The sequence below is a fragment of the Atractosteus spatula genome, chromosome 5 (genome assembly GCF_055471065.1).
Source record: "Atractosteus spatula isolate fAtrSpa1 chromosome 5, fAtrSpa1.hap1, whole genome shotgun sequence".
Taxonomy (NCBI): Eukaryota; Metazoa; Chordata; class Actinopteri; order Semionotiformes; family Lepisosteidae; genus Atractosteus; species Atractosteus spatula.
The window spans coordinates 60,128,216-60,154,573 of NC_142710.1; the positions used below are offsets into that span (position 1 = coordinate 60,128,216).

General features: G+C 37.5%; 1 protein-coding gene across 3 annotated transcripts; it reads left to right on the plus strand.

Annotated features, from left to right (window-relative positions):
- Positions 1–264: 264 nt before the first annotated feature.
- On the plus strand, positions 265–26,358 carry slc41a3 (solute carrier family 41 member 3). 3 transcript variants are annotated; one of them, XM_088916422.1, is made up of 11 exons: positions 265–333; positions 3,183–3,519; positions 11,740–11,847; positions 14,356–14,427; positions 15,509–15,653; positions 16,379–16,525; positions 18,916–19,060; positions 19,688–19,767; positions 21,360–21,494; positions 21,701–21,849; positions 24,713–26,358. In XM_088916422.1, the coding sequence occupies exons 2-11, from the start codon at positions 3,214–3,216 to the stop codon at positions 24,896–24,898; spliced, it is 1,473 nt and encodes a 490-aa protein (XP_088772548.1). In that variant the 5' UTR covers positions 265–333; positions 3,183–3,213; the 3' UTR covers positions 24,899–26,358. The 3 variants fall into 3 exon arrangements, with proteins under 3 accessions (XP_088772548.1, XP_088772547.1, XP_088772549.1); XM_088916421.1 differs by lacking the exon at positions 265–333 and adding an exon at positions 341–2,086; XM_088916423.1 differs by lacking the exons at positions 265–333; positions 3,183–3,519 and adding an exon at positions 7,135–7,895.

A 26,358-nucleotide genomic window follows, 5' to 3' on the forward strand; every position in this document is an offset into this window, starting at 1 on the left:
AATTAAACTCATCCTGATTTGTAATGTCAGAGTGGATTTTTCAGGAAAACAAAGGCGAAACAGGTGGGTCAGTCAGTCAGGCAGGCAGTCCACTCCCAGCATAATGCTGCCTCTGCTTGCCACCTTCTCTAAGATACTGTAGATGAAGGCAGGCAGGCCATGTGCCCTAATATACTAGCTGAGATGAAATTGAAACCTGTTTGTCTTAAAGTGACATTAACTGGTGCCCCCCTCCACATACACACTCACCACTCCGATATCGGTTACTTGGAGTATCTTTGCTTTTGACTTTCACTGACTGCTGGGAGCCCTGAAGAAGTCAGCTGGCACAAGGTACTGTACTTCTTTAGACTTTTATTTATTGGGTTTTGCGAGAATTTACTCTGCGCATACATTTCATTTGCACAATTTGTGTTCATTCAGAGTATTGCACGCAAACTGTTTCAATATCACCTACAGTACAGTGCTGCGAAGTGAAAAGCCTGAAATGGGCACTTGCCTGACTAATTGTATTTTTAGATTTCCTTTCATTTCAAACCACTTTTTCAAATTCTAAAATAATTCCCCATTTCATATAATTTAAAAAAAAATCGTGTTAATTGTTTTATTTTCCAGAACCAGAAGACTTGTACAGTTCATGCTGTATTCAGCAGTTCGAGAAAGCCTATGCCGGTTAGCTGAACGTGATTCCATACTGTCAAGAATACCATAGTGGTATATAGATACTGTATATATGCCTCCCTTTAGAAGATATATGAGACGGGTCCTCCGTTATTACCGATATTAAAAATACACACACTGGCAGCGGCACATTTCCAAGAAAAACAGCTGTGTGACATCTTCTTACCGTACGTTCAACAAGTTGGAACTGTGTAAATGAGTATGACCTGGTGGTAGTAAGGTGACAAGTTAATGCTCAGTATACGAAACTGCATTTAAAAATTGTCATGTAAATTAAATTGCCTTATTCTCTTTGTGTTTTGTTTGGAACCTGTAGGCGAAAGTAGTATTCGGGCAATAGTCGGTGCATACTGCTGTTTAGAAACGTATCGTCTACCTCACATCAACTGTGAATGTCACAATTAACAGTTTAGTTCATTCGCGTGAATTGTACCATGATGCGTTTAACAGAAAATCCATTTCTGGAACCTACTTGCGCATACGCTATGGTAACGGTGTCACAGATGCCGAATATTTAGAGTTAAAATAAAGTCTGTGAAAAAAATCACAATTCCTCTCCTAAGCATTTCAGTGAATGTACGGGTGTGAATTACATGGATATGGGCATACAGTGTAGTATAAGTGACGATTTATCATTCCCGGGCCATATTTGCGCATATGCACTGACTACTCTAAACAATTTTACAATCTAGTCCAGTCCTCTGTGGAAAAGAATGGGATTTAGCAGTGAGCATTATGCAATAATAAGCACAGGTGATCCAAATCCGTACTGTATATCAATTCTGGACAACAGTAGACCTGTACTATTACTAATAGTATTAGTACTACTTCTGCACAAGTAGTCCTGTAAAATAAGTTGAGGATGCGGCATTGCGAATATCGAACGAACCTCGAAAAATTCATCTTCGTGCAATTTATCCAGACGTTTCATAGCTGCCACGTGTTTTAACATTTTTTTCACGGTATAGCTTTTCACCATTCCCTTCTTAATGACTGTACCTCAGACCTCGACTGTGTATTCTCCGAGGGGGCAGGGCTTCAAAACCAGAGAGCACGGCTATCCAACCACGACCTCCAATCATTGCGGTTCTACCACGAATTGAATCAATGGGAGCAGAGCTTTGTCGAATCAGTACAGGAAGAGAGAACAGCGCCGTCTTGCAAACGTGTTATAGTTCTTTGTTTACGTTGTAAATTCTGTATTTTACGTATCTGTTCACAATCACAGAGGGTCGTAGATACTAGTTTTGTCTTTGCAGTACAGTATGTGGCGCTTATGCAACTATGTAAAAATAAGGGAAGCTTGACTATTCTGTCAGAGTGCAGAATGTACAATAGCAGACGGAAACAATGTAAATGACAGAAAAAGGGGGTTGAGATCTGGATGCAATGTCTGAAAATTAAGGTATGGAGTTTTTTTTATCTGTAGGCTGTAGTTGCATGTAATCTTTTTTCCCTGAATGGTTTCTATCATTATATTTTCTAGGTCCTATTACTGTACAGTGACTATAGTTAACTATTTTGATGTGCAATGCGCTCAGACGCTTTACAAAACGACGACAGAGGCAATTGTTGTGTTTTATTATAATTATTTCCTGCTAAACAACAAATTACCCTTTCTTCTGTTCTTCTTTTATGAAACTCGAGAATCTGTGGTACGATTGTCTCCCATTGAGTTATGTCAGAGAATCATACATCACTGGAACATAAACTGTATACAGTATATACAGTAGTTCAAGTACATTACGTACAGTAGCTGCGTCAGCATGCGTAGGCTGCAAAGCAATAAGTAAAGGTTTATTCCATGCTCAAAAGAGAAGAAAGGAAACAACGTTTCGGATGTGGAGGCTTTGTAGGCTCCACAGCCAAAACGTGTTTCCTTTCTTCTCTTTTCAGCATGGAATAAACATATACAGTATATATACAATCTTCTTAAGTGTTATGTTAATACTGACAAATATTTGAAAGTTATATTTACAACTGTGAACCGGAGCATGCTGTTAATAGCAATCTAATATCTATATTTCAAGGTTATGTACAAAGCGTAAAGATTTAAACAGCAAGCTTACTTACTGATGGTATACTAGGGAACAGGTCAATCCAGTGTCTTACCCAGGTCTGAGAGAACTATGAATAATGCAATATCTACAGGCAGGGAGGCAGAATTTCTGAGAGCTCTAGAGGTGATCAGATATCCTTACAAGTTCATCACACTTACTATGAAGCACGGTGGCAGTGTCATCATGATGGTTTCCCATGTTAACCCAGTGCAGTCTTGAAATTTTGGGTGGAGAAAGTGGCAGAGTACCAAGACATATTACTGACATAGAGAGTAGTTGTGGACTTGTTGAACAAGGCTTCAGGTTTAAGGAAAAGAACAGTTAAAGGCTCACATTGCCACGGACAAAAGCCCTTTGTTAATTTTCCTTTAGCTAGGAAGAGAGATGTAATAGGAGTCATCTTCTAGAAAGTGATCCATTTGTTTCTCTTTACTGACGTAGGATTGACGCAGGAGTCCAGCAGGGGAACACCATGGCTGGGGTGGAGCCGCGGCAGAGAAAAAAAGAGGGCCGGTCGAAGAACGGAGAGCGCTCCAAGCACAAGTCCAAATCCAAGGGCAAGAACAAACACAATGACAGGCAGGCGGGCTCATCCGAGGGGCAGGATGTGCTGGCGTCACCACAACAGGTTCCCCAGAAGCGGCAGGTGGAGGAAAAAACGGCCATGGTGAAGATTGAAGACGAGTCCTCTCTGGCAATCTGTTTCCAGGTGGTCTTCCCGTATCTTTTGGCTGGGCTGGGCATGGTGATGGCAGGCATGGTTCTGGACAGTGTACAGGTGAGTGTCTGCCGTAGGTGGAGTTTTGTAAATCAGTATATTCTTCTTCTTAGTCAGAGTCTTCCCTCTCAGGGAATATTGCAGTTTCTGCTTTCGTAGTGTATAGTAATGCTGGTATTTTTTGGGGGAAAAAAAGCTTTTGATGACCCACTTTAGGCAAATGCAAATATCACAGTGAAAGAGAGACAGGATGAAAGATCAGGTCATCACGTCCTGGTTATTGTGATAAATGACCCTGACAAGATGTCACCACTAGGGAGCACACATCTCTTGGCAAGTTCAAGGTACAGACATTTACTGTACAGTGCTGGGGTTTCAGAGTATAATTGCCTTTAAAATGGTAACAGAAAAAAATAAATTAAACTCCTCCCAAAGATATATTGATAATTGGATTGACTATGCTAGATTTCCCATTGAGCCGCAGGTGTGGGCTCACCTTTCTTATTGGTCTGCCTTGATTGGAGTATGCTGCCAACCTCAGCATAGTTGGTATAAAGTTCAGGTGAAGAAGGAGTCTGTGTTGTACCTGGATAACCCTGTGTGTAATCAATCATTGAAGGCATTTTGCATCACCCCCTTTTGGGTGCCTCTGGATGAAGTCCTTATTTGGACATTTTAATTAAAGGCATCAATTTACTAGATGTACAAAATTTCAACACTCTACAGTACTTGGCATTCACTATATTTACTGCATAAATTGTTACCTGACTACAAAGTGATCCTTCCTGTTCTCAAACAACCTTCTGAAATGCCCCATGTAATCATATCCTAAATCTAAAAAGCAGAAATGGATGCTGTTAAAAAACAGGTCAGCTTCTTTAAAATTGTCAAAAAAATCAATTAACCAGATCATAATCAGAATATGCAGACAGAAGTCCTGCAGTTATAACTTTCTAAATATTTGGTGACTGTGTATCCAGCCTTCCCCAAAACCTTGTATTCATCCTGTATCTTTTACAAGAACATTCGGGTAATTTGTTTTTATCTAGGCCAGATGTCCTTGGTAAACCTCCAACATATTCCACTAGGGGCACACACTTTGTAGTTTTATTATGGGCCTCAAATAGCTCACATAGGATTACAGGGAAAGTAAAATGACCTTGAATCTGAGGAGTGCGACTACTACTGTATATCCATCTTCTTCCAAGTGTAGCGCAATGTATTTAGGAATGCAATGAGGATTTTTGGAGGAGTTTGGATGGTATAAACTGAGCCAAAAGTGATTTAGCCTTTCAGATCAGTCCTACAAACATACAGTAATTTCCTTAAAATATCATTTGTTATCTTACATGAAATGTGTTGTCCGCTCATACTTGATTGTTCAACACCTGTTAAAGATGTTTTCCCTTTTGTGGTGGGTCTACGGATCAGCTGGAGAATTCTAGAGAGGTGTTCAAGAAAGCTGGTGTACTGTGATTAAGAGCTGGTACGGATTTAAAACTTGCAAAAAAAAACAGGGGAAAAGAAGTATGTATTCCAGAGTAACTGTTGCTGCATTAAAGGTTGTAATCATTTCTCCACTATGTTATTTCACGTATACTCTTGATAAGAAAGCAACAGTAATAATAAATGCACTTCCCGTTTATATTTTTACATTTCATTTAATTTAATTGAAAATGCAATTTTTCTTTTATAAAACCTTCCCAGAAAACACTGGGTTTTTGAACTTACTTGCTTCAGCTTCTTTCTTCAGTTATTGCGTTGAATTGTACATACAGTAATATCAAACCTATACTAAAAATAGATTTAATTAATTACTTTGGATGACTACCAGTTGGCCTCTAAGATGAGTCTGTGTTCTTCCAGCCCTTTGAAATTAATGCTATTAGGTGTGCAAATCCCATTGAAAGACAAAATGAAAAATGTTCCTCATTCTAATGGTGCCTACGATGGATGATTTACAAATACTAGGAATATAAAGTCATGAACATGAAATGACACAACAGAAAGATTTCCACATAAGACATCTAAAAAATAGGATGATGTTAATGCCTAAAATGTTGCAATCAAGATTATTGCTGTCTAGAAATTGTGGCTTGCAGTGTCAGTGAATAAGCACACGTGTAGAAGTGCCAAAATGGCACATAATGAGACAATACAAAGCAGAGCAGAAATGACACTCAGTGTTCTACTGAAATATATGAATTTATAATTTCATGAACAATAATTTAAACAAATATTTATTGAGCACTTGGTAAAGGGATACATGTGTCCAAGCCAGGCCGTGTTTGAGTGTTTGTGTAGTGATGTTCAAGTCAACAAACGTTTTTTACCTTGATGATAAGAACGGGGTTTTTTTCTCTAAGGCAGTTTGTACTTAAAGATATTCTGTAAAAATTCTATTTATTAAATGTTTATTTTCTCATCACTATCATTCCTAGTTGTGAAAGTATACTAGCAGCAACAGTGGTTGATAATAAAGTTGGGATAGATTAGTCAAGTATGAATTAATGATTGTCAGGGCACTAAATACATACAGTAAATGTGCCCTAGATGTTTTGTCTGCTTTTGTCTGCAGGTCTTTTTCCTTGTTATCACTTTTTTGGGCATGTACAGGAAACCAGTTTTTCCCTTACAACTAGCTGTTGGCTGGCTGGCATAAATAAATAAACTGAAGTTGCTAACTACAATATAAAAGGATATTTGTCAAAAGGTGTTCCAATCCATTAATATTTGATAATAACATGTGTTGAATATTTTATTTTAGATGTAGAGAGGTTTTGTGGGGCATCCATAGCAGGAAAACATATTGAGTACTGTACGTTTTATATAGTTTTATGGCAGGCTTTCATAGCTATCGACTCTTACTTAAAGTATGTTGTACTAATAAAGAATACAAGAAATATGTTTGACTATACACAGACTCAAAAAATTTAAATCTGCAGATTTACACAGGTAACAGACTTAAAATGTTTATCGCCTGGTGTTGGTTTAAATTAAAGGCTGCAGCTCACTTAGCCTAAAATGCCTCTAACTGTATTTAAAGAGTCTTACTTGTTTTGCTTTATGTATTAGTTTTTTTTTCAGGTCTAGTTCTCGGGTCTTGTCAATAGAACATGAAAAAAGACATTAAAGCTGAAACTGCTTACATCTCTCTCTGTACTTTATTCTTTTATATACCGCAGGAAAGCAAATATTTGCACACAGAAAATCGATGAATACCCTTTAACATGTCACTGTTAGACTAATGGATTCTGAGTGTGCATGACTTAAAGGTCTAAACTTGCCTTGTATGCAGGAGAGAATGTCTGTGATTCTCGAGCTCTTCTTCTTTTGAAACAGGTGGCTTCTGGGCTGCTCAGATTGCCATCACGAAAACCACACTGCAGCAGCAGCAGTGACTAATCAGGACTACTTTAGAATCTGTCATGGGTGTGCTTAGTCACCTAATCAGCAGAGGTTCTTGGAAACCTGCTTAATCTTGAAAAGGGAGGACAAGCGATAAGAGTATTTGTTTTAGATAACGCGGTGGCCTGTGTCACAGAATTCTTCTTAACGGGGTCTGAGAAGGAGAAAGAGCAGAGGAACATGACAGGGCATACCACAGTGATGTCACGCGCTCAAAAGGAAAAAAAGCCGGGGCTTATTTCTAAAGAGCTGGCATGTGTTCCTGACAGGTACGTGTCTGACTGCGGGAGCACAGAGCACAGCGATTCTCTAGTGTTTCTTCTCTCAAACCACAGCCGCTCCCCTGAGAAGATGCTCTTGCTTGCGATGTGCTGACCTTGCATAGAGGAGACTCTAAGCTTATTCATGAGAAGGTAGAAACTCAGAAACTGTGGTGTTGCTCGATGTGCATTCCAGAGAAATCTTTCAGAGATGTCACTGACAAAACAATTTGGAAGCAGACTGGCGTTTATTAAGGATCCGTAACAACTGGTGTGCAAGTTCTTTAGAAGTGTCACTGCATGAAAGATGAGCTAATGCTAACTGCAAGAAAAAGAGGAATGTTCTTGATGCTGCTTTATGTGAAAAGAACTGGGAAAGCTCTGCAATTCTAAAAGAAATCCCCTGACAGTTTACGGATCTCAGACGAATTGTCTTATATTCTGACTGCTGTGCATGAAGAGACAATAGACACCAGGATTTGTATTTGATTAGAGAAACTAAAGGAATCAACAGGTGCAGGACAAGGGTTCACTCTTTCCTTAAGAGAATGGGCTAACTTGCGACCAAGGATCATGGTGGTCACACAATTGGAACTGGAGCTTTGTTATGAGGGGAAGAAGCTGCGTGGGTTTACCTGCAAGCTCACCAAATCTGCCAATGGCTTCCTCCCTGAGGGCTCATGGAGTATTGCATCCCAAGTTCTTGTCCCGTACCTAGTAGCAGGCCTAGGGATGGTTGCAGCAGGCTTAGTGATGGACATTGTGCAAGTAGGTACAGTACTTACCCGTTTTCTGTTAAGAGTTTGTTGTAAAACCCCATAGAAAACCTAACCAGTTTGCTTTTATCGAAATGTTGTTCCATAGTGGACAGGAAAGATTGTGTAAAGATAGTCCTAACTGTTACAGCACTACAGTATATGCAGATGTCACTATTCTGATAAAAAATAAGATCGTATTTTATTGATTAAATGGGATATAGTTGGAGTTACCCCTGAGGCTTTTCCAATTTTGCAAAAGGTAACATTATGAAAATGCTTTCTAGCTTAAAATTTATTTGAAATGTCACCTTCATAGCTACAGGCTAAAAGTTTTCCCTCTTGTTGCATCTGTGAGAATTGATTGGAAATGTGACTTGAAAATGACACGTCGTGCTTCCTGTTATAGTTTAATATGATTGCATTGAGTATGACATGTCCACAGAAGCTATTTGAACACACTTAATATACTTCCTCTCAACAATCACAGTTTATCATTCCTTAGTCTTTTAATCTTTTAAGTGATCTTGCACTGCAATGCAAAAAGATACCTTTAAAAGTTTCATTGATAATGGAATGATGGCATTAACAATATTGTACTTACCTCTTGACTATAAAAGTTACAACATTTTGAAAAATGTTCTTCCCAGGATGTTATTAAGAACATAATACAAAAATAGGAGGCCATTTGATCTATCTAGTATTTTTGGTTAATAGTAGCTTATCGATCTCGTCAAGCAGTTTCTTGAAAGTTTCCAGGTAATTGGGTTCAGCAATATTTTAACAACATGAAGCTTGTTCCATACTTTCACAAGCCTCAAAAATACCTCCTGTTCTCAGTTTGTAGTGCCTCTCCCCTCAGATTCTGCTTGTGTCTGTCCATCTGTTGTCTTTGTCACTACTGTTTGGGATTTTTGAAATCAAATTCCCTCATAGTTTTTGCTGTGCTTTTAATGTCCTAGTGTAGAATATTCTTCAAAACCTGGAACGTTTCTCCTCTCATATTGTTGTTTATATTTACTTTAGTTGGTCACTTTAGATGGTGTGTTGTCTATGTTTTTTTAAAGCAACAACCACAATTGTGCACAATGTTTCAGATAGGGACTTACTGATGCACTACACATTTTTAACATCCTTTCATGACATAAATAGGTAGATGCCTTTAATATAAAAACAACTTAGCAGGGCATGCATAGCATACTCATGGGTATAATATTTGATCATAAAAAATATCTAAGCTCAGATTGACTTTAGATAAATCAATAGGTTGATTACAGTAGGTTTATGAATAAAACACTTTATGAGGAAAACTTGTTTGTTGTAACACATGATGCAATCCTTCTGATACCATTATGCACGCTCACTATGCTACGGTCATCTCTTGAAAAGCAATGCATCTTTTGGAAGGGATGAGAAAGCTTTCTGCAGTAAATGTCTTGGAGACTGATTACAATAAAAATTGACTGAGAGAAGACAAAGTCAAATGAAAGCTTGGAGGACAGTGAATGATACAGCCAGGGGAACTGTGGTACTGGGCTCGAAACCAGAAAGGCCATGATATAGCAGTCTCTAATCAGAAAGGCAGAGGAATGACAGCCAGGACATGCCAGCTTTTAAAAATAGCTCCCTATATTTAAAGAGTTTTTATATGTATTATTGTTCTGTGACAGTTAAGATCAGCTATGGCAAGTTATATGTATGTCTGTATAATCTTGTATTCATTAACTGAGTGTCATCAAAGTTGTTGTAATACACATAAACGGATAATATAGTGTATCTAAACAACATTAAAATAGAGACCATCGAGCATGTTTTGCTTGTTTGGTTGCTAATTGAGATCAGAGAATGTCATCCAGACATTTCTAGAAGAATTCAGATGAGTCATTTCCTACAATGTGCCTACGATTTTGACAAAAGAGCAAAGTTTTTTTCTTCTGTCCATTTTCTATGCCTAAGATTTCTATGACAGGATAAGGAGCATTTTTGTGTTGTGCTAAGTTACGTTACTGTTTTTCAAAGCACAGTGTACAGTACTGTATCCGTTTTTTACTGATTGTATTAAATATGTAAGAAAACTCTTGAAAAGGCTATTATAAATTGGGCAACTCTCCCATCACTAATACTTGATCGTGGTCTAGTGAAATTAGTTCTCACTAGTCCCAGGAAATGCTTGTACATTAAATATGATACCTGATTGTGCTGTTGTGGGAAATTCATCAACGTGTTTTATTCTTTGTAGAACCTAATTAAGGACAGTTCCTCTGATGAGCTCAGGTAGTATGTACTGTATAGACTGCCATGGATTGAAGCTTAGCAAATTTTGAATTTTGAAGGAATTTCATCTCTTGTACTTTAGTGAATAGTTACAAACTTAACGTTCCACTAGTTCAGACTAAAAGTACAGCTGATTTAGATTTGTAAAGTACAGAATTGAGCTCAGATTAAATCAGAACTATGACTCCCAGATTTTGCATGTTTCAAATTCCACAAGATGGAGCTTTGTGTGTGCGCTAAAGACTTATGCATGTACCAAAGTACTAATTTTGGGATTTGCCATTCCTGGCTGAGTCAGCGCTTGGATTTAATTTAGGTCAAACTTTTACATTGTGGGTGTTTTGTGGTTAAGCTACATTGCTCTGGAACACTGGGCCCGAGCCTGGTCAACTGTTTATATGTATTGAACCTTTTGCTGTATTTTTTACACACAGATTTTAAATGAGAGGATGCTCACTTAGCAAAAATGTTTTTTATTAGCTCAGCTAGCCATTTCTTGAAATAAACTAGTATATTAGTGAATGTTATGCTATGATACATTAAGATAATTACCATGTCTTCAGTAAAGGCACTTTGCAAACTGAGGACTTGAAGAATTGTTTTGATAATTTGGTGAATCCCTATGTTATGGTTAACAATATAATTACATGCAGTATGTGTAACAATACAAGATCAACTGGAATTGATCTTGAGTTTCTATGTGCTAACTTACATGTTGCAGTTTGCTCATCTAAATTTTGAATTGAATTATGGCAAACAGTTATTGGCATTGGTTTGAGTGATGTGCGCTGGTTTGTGAATGCATTTGAGTTAGTTAAAGGGTCTAGAATACTGATAGCAGTGAAGCATGTGAGATGAAAGATAAAACTGCAGGATTGAATATTCAGTGAGTTGTAGAATCTGGGTAGAATAAAGACCTGAAGACATTTTATTTCCACTAACTCTTGCCTTCAGTAATAATCTTCACTTTCTATGAGTCGACTTGGAATTACAGCACTTACAGTTCTAATATTCTGTAAACTCTTTTTTATCCCTTATTCTTTTGAATTTACAGCCTCGTTAAAAATGAGGCCTCTTTGGTGTATTCAGATGCCTCAGCATTGTGAGGATATTATTTTTCGAGCACAGATGCATGTTAATTGAAAGTGGAGCTCTTCAGCACTATTCTAGCATCTGTCCTCGAGCCATATTTGGATTTTGAAAAACTGCAATTTGCGCAGTATTAAAACAACATTGATTGCAGTGTAATTTTCAACAGTCAAAGGTAGACGGAAAATGCAGGCAATAAAGGTTTATACAGCCTTTCTGCTGACATGGAAAATCAGCTTAGATGATGAATTGTTTTATACAATGGACGCAAGACTGACGATTGTAGTTCCTTGTATTCTTCAGGACAGCTGTTCTCCTGATAGGATGTAGAATTTACATGCAATACTTTTCAAGTGCAAGTGTGTGCATATTGCATTAAAATAGGCCCATGCTATATATTATTATGTTTATATGCAGAGCTCTACCATACAGTATGTGACAATTGTGAAATGCTTATTTTAACCACCTTTAATTTATTTTGCTTTCTTTTACAGCACTGGGAAGTGTTCAAAAAGATTACAGAAGTATTCATTTTAGTGCCAGCCTTGGTAGGACTCAAAGGAAACCTTGAAATGACCCTTGCATCCCGTTTGTCTACAGCTGTAAGTACACTACAATCAGCATTGAAAACTATAAAATCTTCAGTGCCAAGCTCTTTTTTATATTTGTGGCTTGAATGAAATCTAGATATGGAGATATGTCTGTTTTGAGAACTGTATATCAAGCATGGCATTGGTACTGAGAAAATGTTAGCAGTTTTCAGTGTCCTGTTATCTTTTAGCACAGGCCAGAATAGAAGCTTCACCATTGGTGTGTCTCTCAATTTTACTACATAACCTTTTCAGGCAGACATACAGTTAGGTCCTTCAAACCTTTACCTCAGCACACAACATTTTACAAAATAATACCGTATATTGTTTATATACTATATACTATTATACAGTATATACTGTATATGCTAATATACCATATATATATTATGATATGTGATAAAACCCCTAAACAATCAACAATTAACCTCCTAAACAATTCATAATTTGGAACTAATCAAAATCTTTGAACAGTTCTTTAAAATAATCCAGTACTCAAGGTGAAGTTCTCATTGATTTAATACAAGGAAAGACATTTGTCAGAAGTATTTGTTAATGTAGCATTTTAAAGAGGCATTTCCACCCATCCTTGGAAATCAAAAGAGGTTACAGAATTAATTTTCCTGCAAGGCAAAGTAATTTGAAAAGGAAAAAAAGTAGATTTCCCAGAAAAATAATGGAAGGCTCTAATGGTATTTTTATTAACACAATGACTGAGCTGTAGAGTACAGAGACCTGCTATTATAAGAGGACAGTTAGTAACAGCTTTTAATATTTTCAGTATATTGTTTATACCAGTGGTTCTCAAACTTTTTGGACCAAGTACCACCCCTAATCCAACCAAAGCATCCAAGTACCACCTACAAGTCATCATCTCATAGGAACCCCAGAAATTCTCAATGACCAACATGAGCGCGTGTGCACACACTCACACATACATATAATAAATATTATAATAATAAACTTTGTTTGATATATTAAAATGTGGCTTCTCAAAGTGTTTTACAGAAAAAAACAACAACAAATAAAAATAAAAAAGCACCGTTTCAGTGAGAGGGGTGAGCCTGTTTAGTCGAGCAAAGCAGATGTGAATTAATTTTTCGAGCCTTCATACAATTCACAACAGTCTTAACAGATTTTAAATCGTCAGGCATTTTCTTGACGGCAAAGGTCTCGCGGTGGATGTTGCAATGAAACCATTAATTTCTGGAGCAACCTCTCTAATTCGTACAACTACACCGTTATGTCGGCTTGTCATTGCTCTAGCACCGTCTGTACAAACTCCGACACATTTTATCCAGTCGATGCCATTCTCTTCGAGAAATTCATTCAGAAGCTGAAATATGTGCTCTCCTGTAGTTCCTGTTGGTAGCAGTTTACAGAACAGAAAGTCCTCACGGGACGTACCCTGAAACTCGTATCTAACGTAAACGAGCAAATTGGCCAAATCGACTACAGACTCATCTAATTGGAGTGAAAAACATCTGCTCATCTCAACGCGCTCTGTCAGCGTACTTTTGATATAATCCTTCATTTCAATAATTCTATGAGTGACTGTCTTTCAGGGGGGGCAGCAGGTCGAGCTGTTCAGCAGCTTTTTCTCCACACATAATAGTGTGGGGCTTACCTGCTTTAGCAATCTGCAAGCTTGCATTTTTCCACGTTTCCGTTTTTATTTCAGTGTTTATTTTAAGTATTTATTTCATGCGCATGGGAGAGAAACACAGAGACGCTCGGTGTATTTTTCTCAAATTAACTTAGAACAGTTCTTAAATATTTTTCTGTTATTTTTCACGCTTTCCTGTGCTCACAAGATTACCAGCGTCCGTAGCACGCAGTTCTATGCATTCCTGTGTTTACAACGTTGGCATTGTTCCAAAATCACGCACATTCTCCTTTCTCCCTATTTGCTGGAGATACAGTAGCTTTTTTTAAATACAATTGGTCACTTGCGTCCGTAGCACGCATTCCTATAGAGTGGTATAGAATTACAGAGTATCTCTTGTGTCCACTGAAGTATTAGCGCGCACTGTATCGTAGTACGTAGGCTGCGTATTCGACACGTATAAAAATACAAAATATGAAAACCCGTCCCGATTTTTTCAGCGCACACAACACAGTTCCAGGGTCATTTAGCGTACCACCTGGCGGCACGCCACGTACCACTGCAGGTACGCGTACCACAGTTTGAGAACCACTGGTTTATACATATTCATTATTAAACAATGCCAAAATACAGTATACAAAATACAGGTTTTTTCATGGATATTTCTTAAGTAATAGTAGAAATGTAAATATTATTATACAGTATATTCCACTAGGATACTTTATGTTTATTTATGTTTGATGAGACTAAGATTATGGACACATATAATTCCAGCTAGGAAAGAAGTGAATATCATATGGTAGTGAAGAGTAAACAGAGAACAAGACAGTTTTGTACAAATCAGCTACAGAATGTTTTGACATACTGTACCAGCTTGAACTTCAGTTGACGGTGCTTGTGGCTTTGTTCACCAGGCTAATACTGGACAGATGGATGACACTCGCCAGCAATGGAGAATGGTGTCCTGTAACCTGGCTTTGATTCAGGTAACCATACAGATCATATAAAACAATCTCTCCATTTCTTCAGTGTCTCCCACCCAGTATCCTAAATTCGCTTAACTGCTAATTCCAGAGAATAAGTGACCTTGCAAGGGAAGCTACAGAGATTTCCTGTTAGTCAAGTTTGCTTGGGAAATTTAGAATTCCCACCAGATTTGGTAGGAAACAGAGAGACTTACTAGATGGTATGATAGCCGAGTTGCTCTGAGCAATTTTGGAGGAGAATCTTTCATTAACTATTCACAGTCTGTAGTAAATCTAACTGTTGTTCCAATTTAAATAACAGTAATAGTAATTTAGCAGATGCTTCTATTAATTAACAATTTTAGCAAAGGGTTGAACTGTCAACTACTGCTGGTGGCGAGGTGCAGTAAAAACTCAGTATTACATCTCACTGAAAGAGCAAGCCGCAGAAGGTTTTCTGACAATCTGGAACACGAGCTTGAAGCCAACTAGTATTAAACCATATCATTAAAACGTCTATAGAAGATGTCCCTGCAATCAATAATTGAACACACTGTAACTGTTACTCCTATGGAGAGTGACCACATGGCTTAGAATGCATCTTTTTACTCTCTTGTGGTGCTTCTCATTGAAGTCTCAGTGTTGTAGGTAAATAGTTGAATTTGTGTCATGATTTCTCCATAAGATTGTAAGAACGAGTCCTGAAACGTACACACAAGAATGAAAATAAGAGGCTAAGCAGAAAATACTGTATGCTATTTCAAGAAGCTGCCCAAGTACAGCTGGTTCAGTGGCATCATTCAAGAAGAAGCTTGATAAGGTCCTTTGATTAATTAATCTTACTTAACATGGTAAGGCTCTTGCACATATATGGCGTGATGAAGCAGAATACACAGTAGGTTTGACAGTACTCCAGTTATCGCTTGTGTACAGATTTACTCAGTGTAAGAACAGTTGAAATGTCCATCAGCTGGTTTTGGTTTATACAGTACTTGTTATAAAAGGTGCATGATGAGCCAAAAGGCCTCATCTATGTTATGTTTGCTACAGCTGTGGAAATGAAGGCTTCAGATTTGGCGTCTTGTTTTCGCTCTCTTCACAGGTCCAGGCCACTGTGGTGGGGCTACTGGCAGCTGTGGCAGCTGTGATCCTGGGGTCAATATCCAAAGGACACATTGAACTGGACAAGGCTGCAGTGCTCTGTGCCAGCAGTGTCACTACTGCTTTTATTGCTGCACTTTCCCTAGGTAAAATGATGACTACAAAATGAATATGTGGCATGATTTCCATTATCCTTTGACACACGTTAATCAAGAATTCTTCACCCAAGATTTCACGGTTGGACGTAATAAAATAGAAAACATTTCTTTTGTAGCCCAGCCTTCCTTCAGAAAGAAAATTTTGATCCATTTCAGCTTTTATGAGATGAAGGCTCTCAAATATGGTGTGATGAAGCAGAATGTGCGGCAATTTTGACAGTACGCTGGTTTTGAGCATATTTACTCGGTATAAGAACAGAGTTGAAAAATCCATCAGCTGGTTTTGGTTTATAGCTGAATCAGTCTGTGGGAATCGTAGGGGTTTCCCTGCTGCATTATGTCCTACCATGAAAAAAGTTTGATGTCCTTCTCCATATGTTTGTGTTATTGATCAAATAGCTAGCATGAAAATGTTTTAAATATTGATGCCTGGTAGTGTTCTAGTTTACTTGTGCATGTGTGGTGGAATTCAGGAACATCTGGAATGGCATTTGTAGACCACAGCAGAGTTGATGGAAAGTGTTTTACTGTGGTTTTGAAGTAGGAATGTGCTTGATTGTAGTTCTTTAGACAGATGCATTATGTGTATTTGTACATGCTTTCATATAGCATTACACTTAAATTCCTTCCCCCTCTCCTCCCCCAACATAGCATTCTCAAACTTCTTGCATGGCGTGGACAGTTGACACTTACTGTCTCAATTATGTTCTCAGGTCTGGTCATGATCGGCGTAATTATTGGGTCAAGAAAAGTTGGAATAAACCCCGACAACGTGGCTACTCCCATCGCAGCCAGCCTGGGAGATCTGATAACTCTCTCACTTCTGGCAGGGGTTAGCAGCATACTCTACCAATACAGAGGTATTGTTCAAATACATTAAAGTGAAACATGGGAAACTCTCCTTTTAGTAGCACTACATCAATCACTATTTCCTACTTCATGTCTTTTTATGCTGTATTTATTTATGACCCCCAAGTATTCACAACAAGCTCTTTCAAAATTTACAAGACTCAAGACTGTTTATCTGTAAGGCTACCATAACTGGACTTATTCGATTTAGAGTCATTAATTCCCTGAATGTATCTCATGAGCTATGGTTCTCTCTTTAATTGCACTTCAGTTCACATGTAAACACCTGCAGAGCTGTAATCAGACTAAAGTATTAATTCCAAAACCAGTTCCTGAAATCCCAGGGGGAAAACGGTGACCTGAACAGAAATAATAAAATTACAATTCAGCTTGGGTATTAATTAACAGATACCTGACCTTATTTGGAGCCACACTATTCTGCTAACATGCTTCATGTGCAGTAAAGGTTCCTGATCCAATCAGGGCTTTTCGCTGGAGGGATGGGGCAGATTTCCACACCTCCTTACAGAGGCAGCTGTGGCTGTCTGCACTTAGCTGGATTCTGTCTCTGTCACATACCATTCCTGGAATCCAGTTGGACAGCATGTTCTGTGTTTCCCAAAAATAAGTTAAGAGCAATCGATACATTAAAATGTAACGTAATATTTTTTGGCGTAACTTTCCTCTTAATACCTCCTTGAGTCCTGATACCTATTATTAATCATGGTTAAAGGCAAATTTGTGCCATCACACTGGCAATAATTATAAAGTTCACCCATGGCTGAAGACAATCATGCCATTACATACTGTATCATGCCTTAATCATTTTTGAAGAATTAACTTACACCGATGAAAGTGACTGAAGACTGATAAGCTTTAAATGCACTTTATGTCTGTTGGAGAATTTGAAAAACAATATTTAATGATATAAACTGTAGATTTTAAAATTGATGCTCTGACATTTTCTACTGCCAGATGTTAGCTGCACTGAACTTTTATGGAATGTGTTTGACATGAGAGTAGGGATAAAAAAAAAGACATCCAGCACTGGAAGATAGGCTCCAATACAATACTTCACTCCTACAGTTGTGTGAAAGAATGGCCAGAGTTCAAGTTGTGGAGGTTACTAATGAAGAAGGAAACTTTGAAAACGTTTGCAATAAATCACCAACACAGCAAACTAAAACCTAAAACTCTAGGTAATTGCAAATCAGTAAATCTTTAAAAATATTTAACATTTATGAAGTTTGTCACACTTTGTGAAATTAAAAAGTTGAGCAAATGTTTATCATGCTGCTTTGTCTAATGCAGTATTATTACAGTATGTATTTATTACCTTTTGCTTTAAAAAGAACTTTGTCATCCTGCTGATTGCACTGTTTTGCCAGCAGATGTCAGCAAAGGGCAATAATAAATTGTGTTGAGTGTACAGTATGACAGATTTACATCACCCCGATGTTTGTTTAGCTTCTAGACTAATAATTCTATTAAGAAACTGCCTCTTAAAATTCCCATCTTATTAAAAATATGCAGTGTAGAAAATAAAGCATAAATGTTTTAAATACACTTCTAACACACTTGTTCTACAGCGGTGGTTATAAAACATACAGTAAGAAAGGTTACAAATGCAGCTAATTGATACAAGATTCTCACTCCAGTTGTTTCTTGAAAGACACCTGGGTATGAGCTTTAACAGCATGGCTGAGTATATTGTTCCGTACTCCCACAGTTAATCAGTTAATGTTTAATTAATCCTCAGGCAAAGATCAGGGGACTGTAACTGTGATATTTGCAGACAGGTGAAGTACAGTAGATGGTTTAGATTCAGATTCTATCTAGGGCTGACTTTTTCAGAAACTGTTTTGTTTGTTTGAACAGAAAGTAAAAAAAAGTTACAAAACTCACATGGAATGAATATCAGGAATTTAACAGTGAACATTTCAAGAAGTCATCTCTTGTACAGGCTAGCTAACCACCATTCTTTAGATATTCTCTGACATTTTAGAGACATCATATTTACTCAGCCATCATTTTTATTTCCCAGATGTATAGCCTCATTAACAGTGGAAGGAAGGAATTAGGATCCAATTAAACTTAACAGATGAGGACAGTTAATTCTGTTAGATTATTCTCATTAATCTGCCCTGTGATATAAACAATTGGGGCCATATGAATAGACATTCTTAAATCCTTTAGCACAACAATAATGTTTTATTTTATCTAATTTTCTTATTTATAAATGTTAGAAAAAGCACAGGGAATATTGTACATGGTTTTAACATGGTATTTCTTGATAAAAAGCAACTGTAAAAACCTGGTTACATATGTAAATGACCTTACAGTGGGAAGTGTCATTGTGCTCCCACAAAGCAACCTGCGTTTAAATATGCCTTTTCTGCAGATCAGTGGTACCTGTCTCTACTTGTGTGTGCCCTCTTCATTGCCTTGATACCACTGTGGGTGATTGTAGCCCGTCGCAGCCCGCAGATCAAGGAGGTCCTGATATCGGGCTGGCAGCCAGTCATCATTGCTATGTCTATCAGCAGGTACAATACCCATTCCAGTGTACTGAACTGAATAGTGTAGAAGAGTTTCATAGGTCTTTGAAAGCCAGAATTCCCCAATTATTGAAGGTCACAAGTCCAGCAGGTTTTTTGAATCTTGTGTTTTAGACCTGGGCTATAAAATCAAATTGGGTTAAAAAATGGATAATTCCAATCTGTGATGAGAATGTCAGGTAAAGGTTTTGACAACCTTGAGGATTGTAGGTGAGATACTCCAATACTGTATAAATCCTACTAGTAAAATAAATTATACTTCAGGAATAAGTATAATCATGTGGACCTCAAAAATACATTTGGGAGCCCAGCAGCACGGTATGTGCTACTGTTTTATGTTGATAAGGATCAAGGTTCAAATTTTATTTTCCTCAGGCTGTTCTGCATTTGTAAAGTTGGCCTGTTAAAGTTAATATTAATACTTCACAGGAGCCTTAAATTCAGCATCTAACAGCTGAACAACAGCAAAGAAGCTCGTCATCAGTCATTACATTTTAATTATTTTAATTAATCATTTGTTTACGTTAACCTGGGAACTGGGGTGGGAAGCAAACTGCTCTGCCCTGCACAACCCAGCATTGTCTTAGATTTCTCAATAAAGCCTTTTGCTTGCAGTATTGGTGGCCTGATTTTGGACAAGACGGTAACCGACCCAAATTTTGAAGGCATGGCTGTTTTTACTCCGGTAATCAATGGTAAGTGACACTGTATAAGCTTGAAACATTTATATTAATTTACATTGTGAAATGACCACAGGGCAAATTGGTTTTGTTATCCCTTCGATATAAAATACATTCCATTACTGAATCTTATCGTATCAATTACAAGATCAGAGCAGCATTTTATTAACAAACAATATGGTACAAAACCTGTTCTTAAGCACCCAAGCTTGAGTGTGAGTTCACTTTTGGAAGAAAGACGTTGGACTCATTAAAGTTAATGCATTTCCATGATAAAGTATGCTGTCTGGTTCATATTTCCTCTTTATTTATTTGTGTCATTCCATGGCTTGTTTGTGTATGTTTCCCTGCTGCCTCTCTCCTTTCTGATTTTGATGTACACCCCAGAGCAAAAGATATTCTGGCATAGGTATCAAAGTGGATGCTTCAGGCTCTGGAAGCCTGGATATTAAATGCATGCCACTGCATTTATGACTTGAAAGAGAAAGAGAATTTAAGCTGTTATGTTAGACCTAGGTTTATTTTTTTAATACAGTTTTTATCACTTCACCACACCTGTGAGATTCATACCATTCCAATATTTAAACCTCAAGAGATGCGGATGAAGCAAGTCTGACCTGAATTGCTGTTATTAGAGAAAGCTCATGTTCAAAACTCTGAGATAATTAAAAGACATAACCCTTACCACTGAAACACCTGCCACTAGTTTGTGCAGCTGATTGAAAGGAGAGTGCATCTTACCAAAAAACATTTTTACTTCCCTTCAAACCTTAATAACAGTTGTGAAAAATCAAAACACAAATGGCTTGAGGGGCACAGTAAAACAACTATTATAAGATCATGGTGTGGTCTCTCTTACAAAGGCTGATTCATCCAGGCTTTCAACAAAGAACAGATGTATATTTTAAAGTACTTTGGAGGGATCATGTAACCCAGTGACAGAAACAGCATTTGTGGGGTTATCATCATAATACTCAACATTAAAACTAAGTAAGCAGGCACGGAAAGAAATAGAGATGTCGAGTGACGTTGCATCTTTCCTTCGCCTGTGATTGTTGAGGCCTGGAACTTTGTTTTGGGTAGTGGGCTTATTCATCCATCCATCTACAATGTTTATGAACATCCTTGAGAAGCTCTTTTGAGTTTAAACAAGATCCTTGGTCTGTGGGTACATATTAAAGGGTGTAAGGAAATAGCAGAAACATGCAGGCCATCTATGCTTCCCTTTTTACGTCAGCCTGTTCTTACATCACGTTAGAGAGTAAGGCTCTTGAGATTCCATAACTAGGAGGTTCCCGGTTCAAGCCCAGCTTTACCACTAAGTACATATTTAATTGCGTAATGTGCTCAACATTTTCTTTTTACATATACTGTAAAGCAGTTCCTTTTGTGTGTGAATTTAAAAATTATTGAGTAGCACAAGGACACAGCCTTTCATTTTTACATATCACTTTAAATAAAATCCTGAGCACTGTATATCCTTTTTGGATAAAATTATACCACTTCTAGTATTTGGAAATCACTAGGAAAAACCTGCTAAAATGACTCCTTGCTATTAATTGCACTTGGTCCTATGTATTTTGACTCTGCTCTCCCCCTCCTTTCAGGTGTAGGTGGCAACCTGGTAGCTATCCAGGCCAGTCGGATCTCTACTTATCTCCATTTCTGGAGCATGCCGGGGGTGCTGCCCTACAAGATGAGGCAGCACTGGCCCAACCCCTGCATTACCTTCTTCTATTCAGGTCGGTGAAAGAGAGGAAGAAACATCTGAATCTTTTATTTGCAAAATGATTTTTCCAGCTTTTTCTTAGCTCACTGCTCACATACTGTACCTGTGTAGCTGCCCTCTCACCTGTCCAGATTTTATTCCAGCCAGCAATTGTCGTGGTGTGTGTCCATTTTGATCGTGGGCAGAGCAGGGTCACAATCGTGTTTTCTTCCATTGCAGGGGTGAATTCTAAGTCAGCCCGTGTGCTGTTTCTGTTGGTGATTCCTGGACACCTAGTGTTCCTGTACACAATCAGCCTGTTGCAAGGAGGACACATGGCTATCTCACTCACCTTCATTGGCTTCTACCTAATTGCTGCTCTTCTGCAGGTATACCGAAGATATTTTAGATCTCTCATTGATTCTTGGTGTTTGCTGCTTGATGTTTTAAATATATTAGCTTAAGAGCTCTGCAAGTTTCACTTCTAGCAAAGTTTTAAAAGTTTTTTCCCTTATATTTTTCTCCTTTATCATCAGTTTCTCACAAGTACCTTTTACTGGTCTACATTATGTATGCACTTGGTTACACAATCTGATCCTTCGGCTAACATCCAAAGACGTAAGCTCATAAATACTCTAGATAATTATTTTTCAATACCTATACAATTTGGTTGGCAAGATATTTCCAGATTAATCTGGTGTTTTTACATTGTGTTCTGGTGTTTTCACCTGGATATTGTTAATAGTATTAATAGGTTAATAGTATAGTTCATTTGGAATGGAAACCCAAGTATAAGACATGCGGTAGAAAATAATTCATAACAAAAAGCATATTTTCATCATATTACATATTTTGCACATGGCCACACAATTTGGCATTTTCCAATGCTTGTAGTTTTAATTCGTTTTGGTTGATGTTAAAATAGGCAAGTGCTTTTTTAATTCTTTGGTAATTATTGAAAGTAAATACCCAGTATGTTAAGATAGGCAAGTGTTTTTTTTATTCTTACTGTAGGTTGTTATTGTAAGTAAATTCATTCCCCAGCATCAGCTTTATTAAACTGTTATTTTTACTGTACTCAAGTTACATTTCATAAAATTGCCAGGTGCTTATTGTTCAGTATTTGAGTTAACATTGAGTTGTTCAAGGATCTGTATACACTTTCAAAAAGATACAGTTTTGATTCATGTAAGAATAAGAAAAGTATGACCACAGCATCTTTGTAATTGATATTGGCATTATCGAAAGCTGTGAGAGAAGGTGAATGGAAAATGAGATGTTCTGCTTTAACACAGCAGGCTAGTCCAGAAAAACTAAGAAACCGGATCTGTGTAGGACAGCCCACGCCAACCCAGGACTGTCACATCCATCTGCTCCATTTGCATAATTGTTTTCAGATTGCTGCAGCTACAGCATGAGAAATTCCAGTAAGAAATAACATGTGCATCATTAAATGAAAATGTACATGTGCAGTACATGCTCCCAGGCTGTTCAGTCCACTTAGCGACAGCTAGAATATGATATTCCCACCTTCAGCTGGCCAGAGAACATCCAAAGGTGTGGCAGAGAGAGTGGTGTAAGATTATATCCACAGATAAATGCCATTTTCTGCCCAGGCAGATCTGACAAAAGACAAAGAATATTAAGGTGCCACAGTGAGCTTTAATCTGTTGTGCTGGTCAACATAACTAAAGATCTAGCGGAAAGTGGATGATGTCTGGAGGACACTTCCTCTGTATAAGGGCAGATACTGTATTATTGGTCAAGGATATGTTGCCAAAGTCCTTGAGCCAAAAGTTTGTCCAATCTGGCAAGCCACTTTTCCAGAAGGACAATGCAAGACCATCGTTGTAGGATTACAGTGGCAAAACTTCATAAAAAAAACAACATCGAGGTCTTGTCATGACCAGCTTTTTCTCCAGACTTAAATTTACTGTAATAGAGTATGTGGCACCAAATTGCCATTGTTGTCGAAAATCAACAACTCTCACCAGGTGGGAGCAGCTGCACAGGAAATGTGTCAGAAGTTTTCACAGCAGTCTGTCCAGGACTGATCGGGTTTATGCATCGGTGTTAGTGCTAAAAGAGGTCACACTGACTTTGTGGTTTTGGCAGTGTGTCACGTTTTGTAGCTGGGAGGTTATCATGATTCTTTAATCTCCATTTTTGTTCACATTATCTATCATTTTATTTGGTATCTATATTTTAAATGTTTGATTAAATCCATAAGGCCTACGTGGTGCACTTCATTTGTGCAACAGTATGTTTGTGGCTGGTTTTTGTGACTACAGATAGTAAAAATACCTTCATGTTTTATATGTATATTTATATTTCAGTGATGTACTGTATATGACTGTTTTATCATGTTCATTTTTACTCTCATTCACACCAAAGCTCATTTTTAGCCAAGAGAAAAACAATTATGTTTCTGTAAAGTGTAAAACAGGTCTTGCTCAAAGTTAAAAATGCAATATTAGATTTTTTTCTGAAATTATATGATAGATTCAGTAGAAAATCTAGCAAATAACATAAGGCTACTAAGTCTGGTTGTTTCATATTAACCAGTGGTTTTTGGAATGAAAAAATAAAGGGTAATTTTTGGAAAGGCAAGAAAAAGCTTCCAGTGATGATTCCATTATATTCCAAAAGTCTTATTTTATCATAGTTCCTGCATATTGTGCAGTTTTAATAACCAATTCATTGTAATTCAGATTCCTGTTAGCATTGCAAATGAAACATAAATTAAAACAATATGCTATAGAACTAAAGAGGCCATCTAGTGGCTTTTCTGGTTAAGTTAAATCAGATTTTTTTGTATTTCTTGGACTACAAAAGTGTTCAAGAAATTTAGATTGCTGTGTTTCAATTCCAGTAAAGTGCTTTGCAATAAACATGGAATTAATATTGCGTCACTTATTGAGGTGGCAGTGAATGTATTATTTAAAAAACCTAACAACCAGATGAGAAAATTGGAACAACTTCATTTCAACTTGCATTTTTTTCAGGATTATTATTTATTCTCATAGTTTACAAAACCCACAGTGGTACCAATAACTTTTTTAAGGCTGTTGTGTGTCTACCTACGGTAGACAGTATTAACAGAATGCAGTTACAAAGTGAGTGCAATAAAATATACTGAAATCAGGCAGTTTTCCAACAATAAGGCATTACATTCTCAAGTACATTTCTGCATTCTCTCAACTTGCCTTGTAAGGATTTGTAACCCAAACATTGAATTTTGTTTTAATTCAGGTGGGCATTCTGCTGTATATGGCTGACATCATTGTGAGACTGATGTGGCGCAGAGGTCTGGACCCTGATAATTTCTCCATCCCCTACCTCACTGCGCTGGGAGACCTCCTGGGCACAGGCTTCTTGGCACTTTGTTTCCGCATGATCATGCTTGTCGAAGGTGCCAGCCTGGAGACGGGCCACTAAGAATGCCTTTTCGCACCGCAGTCGATGATACTGGTATCCTTGAAAGCTAACACTGAAGCAACACATGCACGATGATGCTTGATCATCTCCGGGTATCAAGATGATTCCAGATACTACTTCTTCCAGCGAACAGTTCTGAGGACATGGCGTGACTGCAAGTCATGATCGCACGAGGCAGATTGGCGTACTGTCACCTCGTCTTTCTGTCCCACTTCATCTACTGTTTGTTCTGAGATCAGGTTTTTTTTTTCTGTTTTTAAGTACTTTGACAGGACAGCTCATTTTGATGCAATTGCTACATTTTAAAAAAATCTAAACTGAAACAGAAGACCACAAGAAAAGACAGACTGAAATTGAAAAACTTCAATCCTTCAGAATCCTTTCCTGTCATGTGCTTTGCTTTTTCACCCTTCTTCACAGTTACGGTCATCTGAGCTTGGAACGCCTGTTACTGTCCTGTGATCTTAAAAGGACAATATTTTGAACTTTTAGACCCAGGGACTACAGACAAACCTCCTTTGCAATAATTTATTTTTGTTTTTTTTGTTTTCTTCGAGCCATGTACTGTATGTTAGCTTTTTCCTCTTGCATAGAAACTGACAAAGGAACCAATATGTTTATCTTTAGCAGAGGTGGTTTGCAGTTGGTGCTGTACAGCATGTCTATTTCAAGAGAAGTTTTGTCAAAAGCTTTGCAGCATGTTTGGTCAGGATCCTTGGACCTCTTTTTTATTTTCTTACACAAAGGTTTGGTTAATTTTCTTCACCACCTTTCACATTAATTTCCCCAAGCCTGTCTAAATCCCAAACATATACTGCCAAAAAAAGATTAATGTAGAGATAAAACTATTCTCTCTCTAATATATTTTCAATAGTCTAAATACACCGTTTGAAGTACAGTAGTTCAATAGATGTTGTTCCAGTAGTTTGATATATTTACATTCAGGTCTACATACAGTAGTTACCATCTGTTCATAGTTATCTTGATAGAAGATGATGTGCAATGAGGTTACTATGTTTTAAATACCAGTAGAGGAGTGTATTACAAGTTAATAGCATTGTTTAGGTAAAATAGGAAAATGTCTCTTTTACTTTAGGTTAAATCAGATTGAAACCAGCAATTTGGTCAAATGAAGTGCCTGTTAATTTCAGTTTTTAGAACATTTGCCAAACCTTTTTTTGTTACTTATGTTATTTACACTAAACACGTTGCAAAAGGAAATACCTTTTAAGATCTGTGTTTGACACCGGGATTAAAAGTACACTTATAAAACAAAAGGTTAAAAGAAAAATGCCTGAGCTTTTCAATGTTGTTGTTTTTTTCTCATGAGCAGCTTCAGGAGTTATAATGTGAGGCTTTAGTCTGGTTCAGCTGTACATCTGTCAGTTATATTATTCCTTATGTATCACTTTGGAGTTGCAAGACTCTGTCCAACTAACAAAGATAAACGTTCTTGAGAA

What these genes read in the sequence shown, in the direction of transcription:
- slc41a3 (XM_088916422.1), top strand. Translation starts at nt 3,214, where the DNA reads ATGGCTGGGGTGGAGCCGCGGCAGAGAAAAAAAGAGGGCCGGTCGAAG. An exon ending in TGGTTCTGGACAGTGTACAG is followed by an intron (nt 3,520 to 11,739) that starts GTGAGTGTCTGC and finishes TTTCTTTTACAG; the next exon opens with CACTGGGAAGTGTTCAAAAA. An exon ending in TAATTGCTGCTCTTCTGCAG is followed by an intron (nt 21,850 to 24,712) that starts GTATACCGAAGA and finishes GTTTTAATTCAG; the next exon opens with GTGGGCATTCTGCTGTATAT.